Source organism: Melanostigma gelatinosum, assembly GCF_949748355.1.
Source record: "Melanostigma gelatinosum genome assembly, chromosome: 2".
NCBI lineage: Eukaryota > Metazoa > Chordata > Actinopteri > Perciformes > Zoarcidae > Melanostigma > Melanostigma gelatinosum.
In genome coordinates, this window is record NC_136635.1 from 30959324 (window position 1) to 30968738 (window position 9415).

Here is a 9415-nt window from a genome sequence, read left to right on the forward strand (position 1 = left end):
AAAAAAGAAATGTACTTAGACTCATAGACTTCGATACAATCTGACTTCTTTTTGCAACCAGAGAGAGTGCACGTTTTAAGACACTTCCGCATTGCCTTCATCCGGCAGAAATCGGAAATACCAGGGGTCTGTGACAGTTTACCCCCACTAAGGGCCTCCTGTGGTCCTGTGGTGCTTTCTGTTGATGCCCACTCACTGGATGGAGAGGACAGCACCATCTGTGGCAGATCTCCAGTGGGAGCTCCTGAGCCACTGGTGCTACTGCTTCCTTCTCCACTGTACTCCACTGATCTCTTTCCAAGCTCCATAGACAGTGTAGTGTCTGTAAGGTCAGTAAACCCTGACCCAACAAAGGTCACACCCGAGAAGGACTCAGAGCCACTTCCAGAGCCGCTGAGGATCCCAGATCCCGAAATGTCTCCAGAGCCCTCTGCAGAAAAAGTGCTGAGACCTGATTCTCCACAAAATGATGATTGAATGATGCAAAATGTTTTTATAAATCAGCCCCGTAGACAACAGCCAAGCATGTACCTCTGAAACAGTATGGATCAAATCTGGCATCAAGTTCAGGGAAGTTAGTCTGGTTGGGGTGAGCGTACACAGTGTGCACTCCTGATCTCCCAGCTCCGCACTCAGTGCTGGGTTTGTTGATGGGATAGCGGATGCTACGATGCACGAGCCAGCTAGCTCGGCACATGTCAAAACCTTTTTTCCAGGCTGCGTAGAGCTTGATTTTGTTGTTGTTGTATTATTGCCATTTTTTTGTTTCGTGCAACTGTCTTAATTTATCCTTCATTTTGTGCTATAAGCTTCATTGTGAGGCTATTATTAGGTATAATATTTATTTTTAAATGCCATGGATGACAGTTTCAAAACTAATTGAGTACTTGATTGTTATTAAATGCAGAACAAAGAAGGGCAATGAGGCGCGGCACCTTTTTTTCAGGGACGGACCTGCTGTTACTTAGCCTACATGTAGGATGTGACGGCTGCTCTTTGTAGTGTTTGTCCCATCCCTCCTCCAATGTGATTGGACAGCTGGGTAAAACTGACAGTGACAAGCATTTTGCCCGTCAGGAGTGACGTACAGACGCTGTTTACAGCTCTGCTATTCAGCCTGCCATATAGCATACATCATGCCGTGTTGAAGAAGACTTGAAACTAGAGATTGAGACCAGAAACTCATGTTCACAATGTTTATTGACGGAATAAATCAAGAGAGAAGTAGAGTCATTTTCTCATAGACTTCTATACAACCAGAGGAGTCGCCCCCTGGTGGACACTGGAGAGAATACAACTTTAAAACATGAAGCGTTGGCTTCACTCTGCAGAACCGGAGGTTGCCGCCTGGTAAATACGCAGCGCTCCCATTGCAAAGAATTTAAAAGAAACGTGAACATTTGCTTAGCTTAGCATCCCCTGCTTTTTAACCTCCTCGTCCCTTTACCCGACCCCTTCATCCCCTACCCTACACCCCTTCATCCCAACACTCTCATCCCTTCCTCCCTCAATTCTCCTTCTGCTCCCGAAGTCCATCCCTCTCACTTCAACATGCGACTGGACACCATGCAGTTATTCTACCATGCATCAGCAGTTCAGTATTACTGACCCGTTGGAGACGTCACAGAGCCTTTGCTGGGCTCTCTTCCTGTATCGGGCTGGGCGGTGGCTGGTTATATCAGGTCAATGGCGACCTCTGTGACGTTTGGTGGCTGAGACAGCGGCAGCCCGGTAGGGCTCTCTGTGAAGGTAGGCTGCTCAGTCTCCACCTCTCCGACCGCCTCGCTCTCTGTCACCGCGCCCACATTCAGCATGCCGCTTCCCTCGTCGATGATGCCCACATTCAGCATGCCGCTTCCCTCGTCGGTGATGCCCACATTCAGCATGCCGCTTCCCTCGTCGGTGATGCCCACATTCAGCATGCCGCTTCCCTCGTCGATGATGCCCACATTCAGCATGCCGCTTCCATCGTCGATGATGCCCACATTCAGCATGCCGCTTCCCTCGTCGGTGATGCCGAAACCTACCCCAACGGGGGCCTCTGCAGGTGATTGAGGAGAAAGAGATGAGTGACGAATCTCTGCTGTAGCTCTGGTTATGTTGGTTCATACGTTGGGCTCTCTTCTCTTGTTATCTAATTATCTGTATTTAAACGGTATTTACTTTCACACAATTATCAAGTATATTTGCAAAATATGGATAAATCCTACCACATTTCCTTCTTGGAAAACACCCATTTGGCTTCACTACAGGGAGTATGTTAAAGTACCATCCAATAATATTGAGTTTGTAACAGGTCCACTTGTCATGTACAACGTGTAAACCGCACACGTTTCTTTTGCCACTTGGGACAGCGCAAACTTTAAACACAACGTTGACATACGTTATACAGGTGATATGGTGAATGTGTAGGCTAACAGTTGTCTATTAACACAGCAGACACAGAACATTAGCATTCATTTGAAGCTTTTCTTTGTGTCCACCTGATGAATGTAGGTCCAATATTACAACTCTGCAGCCAGAGACACAGTGGTGGAAAATGGTTTGCTCGCTGTAATTGTGTTGGACGCTGTGCTTGGCTAACGGCTAACATCACTACCAGTATACACATTGCTCAGTTGCTGCTACGCGGGCAGTCAGCTTGGTGAGATCTTTTGAGCTTGAGGAAACTTTAAGCATTGCTGTCTTTACTACCATTCAGTGTCATGTATTTGTTGGTTAAGGGGGAATTTTTCTAAACGATGGCCCACCTGTGTAGCAGAAGGCGCCGTAGCGGGACTCAGGAAGTGGGTATCCTGTCTGGTTTGTGTGGCGGTAAACAGTTCGCACCCCCAGCAGACCCCCTCCACATTGCGGCCGACGGATGCTGATGGGGTAGCGGACGCTCCTGTCTACCAGCCAGCCGGCGTGGCAGACATCCATCCCACCCTGCCAGGCCAGGTAGAGCTGACCAGTAGTGGCCAACTGAGCTACCTGATTGGAGCACGCCTCCACCGCCTCAGAGTAGGTGAACTTTTCTGCAGAAGCGGTGTAGAAAACTCTGCCTGTATCAAATAAGATAGGTTCATTAAAGTCAATGAGTAAAATAAGGATTGAGCTTAAAAACAGCCCCAAACCTGAAAATATAAGAGAATTCCCACAACAATCACAAACGGAAACATTGCGGTGTTGATCTCAGTGTACCTGTCATCTCCTTAGCGTAGCAGTAGACGTCATAAGTCTCATCGAGGTCCCTCACGCCGTATGTTCTGACCCCAGGCATCTTATCTTTGTCGCCAAGGCAGTTCACACGAGGATCACGGATCGGGTACCTTTGGTTTAATGGAAATGAGCTTCGGTGTCTTCAATCACAAAAACTCTCAAGCACAAACTAGCCGTGTTGCAATTCAACTATCTAGTTTTATGCAAACTATTTTGCACAATTGAGGAAGTTTTAGCAAACCTTTCCATTTCCATAAAGCTTTTCTAATACGATACTTCAAAATGCACATAGAATACATGAATGGGAACAAGTATTAAACTGCCTCTGCACAGCAACTTTAGTGGAAAAAAATAATTCTGCTTTATGACGAGAACAGTTTGACACACGGTGCTGAGCTGCATCTTTTATGTGGCATCTACTGTTGTCTACTGTCTCCCATAAAGATCCCCTGTCCCCCCAAAAGAGACAAAAATGGTCTATGTGGGTCTCTTAGAGTTTTGAAACAGTGTCAAAGAATTTGAGCACTTTTTAAGTGTATTTAGTAAATGAATAAACATTACAATTGCCATTTGGGTGGCTAGTATTTCAGGTGTTTGTTGGACACTTTCATACAGTATGGTGTGTTTTCCGCTATCCTTAGCATGTGAGTTTCATGTTTGTGAGTTAACACCCCGAGTGTGTCATGTCTCTCTACCCCTTTGTTATAAATAGATATACTAAAGAGTTGTTGTTGCCCATCATATGACAAACTGACCTGACTGTGTGGTCAGAGAGCCAGCCGGCGTCGCACTGGTGGAATCCATCGTCGTAGGCGGCTTGAAGCTGTTCGGCTGAAGCTACGACGGCACTGTTCTGGATGCATGCTGCCTTTGCCTTTTTAAAGGTCAAAGCGTAGCGGCCCATGATTGCCCGGTAGTGGAACACCATACCTACAGAGTTAAACAAGGACTTTAGTTCTACTGAGAATGAATTAAGTATCATCTTTTGATGATCAATACCACAAAACTAGACATAACTACCTGCCACGTATAGGCAGAACAACAACACATGTTGCTGAATCGCTTGGAGCAGATTCGTGCACGCTGTCTTCTAAATTTAGTTGCATTTGCACCGTGACTTCAAGAGTTATGGCAGTTCATGTCAAGTAGGCCATTTTTTCACCTTGAACCTGCACATGGATAATGTCGTGGCTGTTCTCGATGCCGTGCTGGACCTCACAGCGGTAGACTCCTGAGTCACTGGAGCGCAGCTCGGATATCTTCATGCTCGCATCCGTGGAAGTCAAGGGGTATTCCACCAGATGAACTCTGCCCAGGTAGCGCTCGCTGACTTGCACCTTTCCCCGCAGAGCCACTAAGATAGTCGTGACATTTTCTTTGGTGACGAGGCTCCATTTGATGCGATAAGCGAGGGGAGCGATGGTGGGAGCTCCAGGGTCTGGGGCGGTGTGGTCCTACGTAGGAAACAACAACACAGTTCACCACCAGTTTCATTTTTCACATCTGAAAACAAATAGTTTTTGTTCGTATGTGACAGTGATGCAAGCGGACAGGCTTGTCGATTACTTTCCGTGCTTGATTGTATGAGGATAAATTGGGATGTGAGATGTTTGATTGTAGACGGTGAAGCTTGAGCCCACAATGTCATACAATATGAAAATGTATCATTTGGAAATGTCCTGTCTGGTAATGTTAAGAATATTTTTAAATAATTCTTGGATCTGCGCCAAACCTCCTGTTCTGAAAAGTAAAGCCAATGTTGAAGAGCATTAAAGTTGCATTCTCTCTGATGTCCACCAGGGGGCGACTCCTCTGGTTGTATAGAAGTCTATAGAAAATGACTCTACTTCTCTCTTGATTTATTACCTCAGTAAACATTGTAAACATGAGTTTATGTCTCAATCTCTAGTTTCAAGTCTTCTTCAATACAGCATGATGTTCATTTAGTACATTATGGTCCATTTAGAGTCAAATAGACCATAAAGCAGTGTCTGGGGCCTTGTGGTCCTACTTGGGAAACAGCAACACCATAGAGGAAACACAAGAGGAGAAATATAAATATGTGTTTTGGATTTTGGGGTGCACTATCCCTTTAAAGTACATATATATATATATACATATATATATATATATATATATATATACATATATATATATATATATATATATATATATATATATATATATATATATATATATATATATATATATATACACATACATACATACATACATACATACATACATACATACATACATACATACATACATACATACATACATACATACATACATACATACATACATACATACATACATACATACATACATACATACATACATACATACATACATACATACATACATACATACATACATACATACATATATATATATATATATACATATATATATATATATATATATATATATATATATATATATATATATATATATATATATATATATATATATATATATATATACACACACACAGCGGGAAAACATACTGGTTTTCAAAACAAACCGACATAAAGTAAAAGCTCATGATTACTCACCTCAAAGAGACAGGGTAGTACCAACGTGGCTCCCAGTAGAGGAAGCTGTGGCTCCTCCAGAGGGATGATCACACTCATCAGCCCATTCTCCGAGCCTGTGGAATAGACCAGCAAGAGTTTTCTGGTGAATACACTCAAAAGACTAGACTGCTGGTTATGGCAATGACATGCATGGAAGAGAAGATGGCCGCACACCGAGCTCCGATGATTATTATCACTTATGTTTCTGCCATCTAATTATAATAATGATGTATTATTTCTTACCCATAGAGGAGGGGTCTTCATAAATGTAATCAAGTGCTGAGATGGCATGTAAACACACAGACAGCAACACAATCCTCCTTATCATGTTTTACCTGAAATTAAAAAAAGGAACATTCGCAAAAATCCAAGTCAGTAAAAACTCTTTGTAACATCAGAACACAGAACATTAAGAATTTAATACATCGTAAAGATGTCATCTGAGAAATATTATTTTCCTTTCTATTATGATGATGGGATGTAAAATCATATTAATTTTTCATCCATTGCATGTAAATTAACAGTCAATGCCGTCAATTAACCATAACAGCAGACTACTGAAATTCATCAGCATAATACAGTATCGTTTGTGAAGTGGTGGATATACGGTTCTCTACACAAGTTCAGTGAATCACGATCCATCTCCATCGTACTGTCTATATAGGTTATTGTATCTGTAATGACGAAAGAATATTTTTATTGTTCAAACTGTTACAAACCCGAAATTCAAAGTCTCCAGTATTGTTTTGTCTTGATGATTATTGAACTGTTAACATCTCAGATAATGTTTCACTTGGTCCGTTTCATTACATTAGGTTGCTAATATTAGCGGAGCTAGCTCTGTAACATTTGCTAGCTTGAGCTAAATTAGCCTTAGAAAGGTTAGCTAGCTAACAGCATAGCAAGTTAAGGTAACATAAATAAAGTGAATCACCAATTACAGAGTTAAGATGTAACGTTAGTACATCGTCTGTTCATTTATTAAACTGTATGGTATTGTTGTATTAGCTTTTTGTAAAGACTTGCACTGATATGTTAACGTGTGTGAGGCACATGCAAACCCACAGTTGCACACCCAAAGCTTCCTTTAAGTGTGTTTATCCTGGATGTCATAGAACTTTCCAGAAGTTCAGAACATTGTGTTTCTATTTCGTTTGTTTTACAATAGGTACCTATCCCTGGAGTGGTATGCTACTGTTGTTCAGCGGTATGTACCTATCCCTGGAGTAGTATGTTGTTCTGCGGTATGTACCTATCCCTGGAGTGGAATGCCAGCTGATCAATTGACAAAGAGCAGTTTGTTTTGAAAATTAATTATTTGTTGAAGGGTGCATGTGTCATTTAAACTAGATATTTCACTCTGCTAATGGTGTATCACAAAGACTGTCTATAAGAAGTGGACGCAGTCACTGTGACATCACCCATTGGTTTGTGGACTGATGTTTCGAAGCCTTGAGTTTAGCGATTTTGCTGTCGCCATCTTGGATTACAGCCGTTGCCTGTCAGTTACTGTGTAGTCCCGCCCTAAAGCATCCCCTGCTTTATGGTCTGTTTGACTCTATTTGGACCATAATTTATGAAATGAACATCATGCTGCATTGAAGAATACTTGAAACTAGAGATTGGGGTTGCAAATACATGATCATTTAAAAAAAAAAAAAATCACGTTGATTACACTAATGAAGGCAAGCAGAAGAATTTTATCTGTTTTTGAATCTGCTTCATTATATAATTCATTTAAATATACAAGCCTGTGGTACTCCATAGTGAGTTATACTGCCTTTCTGATACTTTACCAAACAATATACTTTGATATCATGTAGTTTGTCTAGTATCAAGTAATTTTGGTTTCAGATTTGGTTCAAATCTGGTTGTAGTTTGTATTTTCTTCAGCTATTGTGAAATGTGTTTTTATTCTAATATTTGCATTCTATAAACTACACGGATGGGAGACTGAGTTACTGATTATCCAGTTGATAAAAACTGCTTTCAAGTGAAAAACACAAATACATTTCTTTTTAAAATATTTTTTGTCTTTCAGAAAAGAAGATTCATAATGAGCAGAAATAGAGACGATGGAATAAGATAGACTCAGCTTTTTAGAATAAGATACATTTCTACAATATAAAGGGTATTAAAATAACATCACAAGGATAGCATATATTAGCATATATAAAGCATATAGAAAAAAAATGTGTTCCAACAATAAAGCACACATGCACATGGTGACGTAAATAACCTTTTCATAACTTCTGCATTTCCTCATAAAATATGCCAAAACAAAACAATAAAAGTATTTTGCCCACCTGTTGCAGAAGTGCCTTCACACTCTTCTTCAGTGGTGTATTTGTGGTGGTCAGCTGAGCTCCGGGGTTGTGAGTTTTGTAAAGCAGCAGCTGAGGATGCTCGGCTGTGTGCAGAGGAAGGAGACTGACTGTCACACCTCTGAGGGAAACACCGTCAAGCTGCTCACGCGAGGTATGAGCTGGACTGATTTCAAAATAAAAGCAGGCTACTGCTGCTCATTTCTCAGAGTGTGGTTGAGTCAATCACAGCGTGGCGCTGCGGTTAAAGATGTTCATATGATTGAGGAAGACGTTAGAAGTGATTCAGCTCTTTGAGAAGCTGGGAATTTTTGGCTTGTGTTAAATACTTTATCAATGAGACCAAATAAATACATTATCTGAAATTAAATTAGAATGTAAGCCTTTTATATGAGATCATAAGTAGGCTACAATTATCAGAGCAATTCAGGCTCCCTAATTGGGCTCAAAAAAATACTTTTGTCGGAGAAATTATCAATTTTACGTGAGTTTTTGCTTTTACTTCAATTGTCACTTTATTTCATTCATGGTATATTACTGGAGTTAGTAAATCATACACTCCTCTCTGTTAAGCTGAGACACTTAATGCCTATTTTCCCCCATTTAATTATTTAAATGTTATTAGCAGCAGCAGCAGTAGTAGTAGATCATTGCTGTTGTCACCTTTCAGCATGGCCGGTCATTTGTTTTCAAATTGGACAAATGTTCTGCTTTTATTTTGAAGGAAACTGTCAGGCATACCTGACTCATGTGATGCCGGAGGGCGTGTGCCGTTCCACCCGCTGGGTAGAAATGAGGTAATGATGTTCTTTGAATAATCAGACTTGTGCTTTTGAATCGGATGAAACACAAAACGATACGACTGTGTTTCTACAGGGGTCCATGTGAATGCACTGTCAATGACGTAGTACTGAGCTCATAATAACTTCATTGCTCTGTTTATTTGTATCCATCATCACCTCCTAAGTGATCCCTGCCTGTTTGAAAAGTGACAGATTTAGGATAAAAACATCAAATAACCAAAACCAGTATATATACCCGCGTCCTGCCGTCACCACGTGAATTAATGAGCCTCTAGAACATCTCACTCCTCGCCTCCTTTAACTCCTCTGCACCCGCTCACTTTCACTCCTCAAAAAGAAGAAAACTGAAGACAAAGCTGCTCTTTCACTCACTCAGGTCCCATGAGAACAGGAAACAGCAACATGTGCAACTGCAGACGCCTACAAATGTTACGGATACAAATTACCCCCCACTTAACTGACAAAGGGAGTCCAGCTTGAGTTTAAGTGGGACATAATGACAGTCACG

The 9415-nt window shown here is 41.3% G+C and overlaps 1 protein-coding gene across 1 annotated transcript; it reads right to left on the bottom strand.

Moving 5' to 3' along the window:
* Positions 1–1188: 1188 nt before the first annotated feature.
* On the bottom strand, positions 1189–8218 carry LOC306795689 (aggrecan core protein-like). The gene is made up of 8 exons (XM_079294278.1): positions 8087–8218; positions 6024–6115; positions 5760–5854; positions 4364–4655; positions 3957–4131; positions 3184–3311; positions 2751–3044; positions 1189–2041 (listed from the first exon to the last, which is right to left on the bottom strand). Exons 2-8 carry the CDS (start codon positions 6106–6108, stop codon positions 1674–1676), a joined length of 1437 nt encoding a protein of 478 aa, XP_079150404.1. The 5' UTR covers positions 6109–6115; positions 8087–8218; the 3' UTR covers positions 1189–1673.
* Between the last annotated feature and the right edge of the window lie 1197 nt (positions 8219–9415).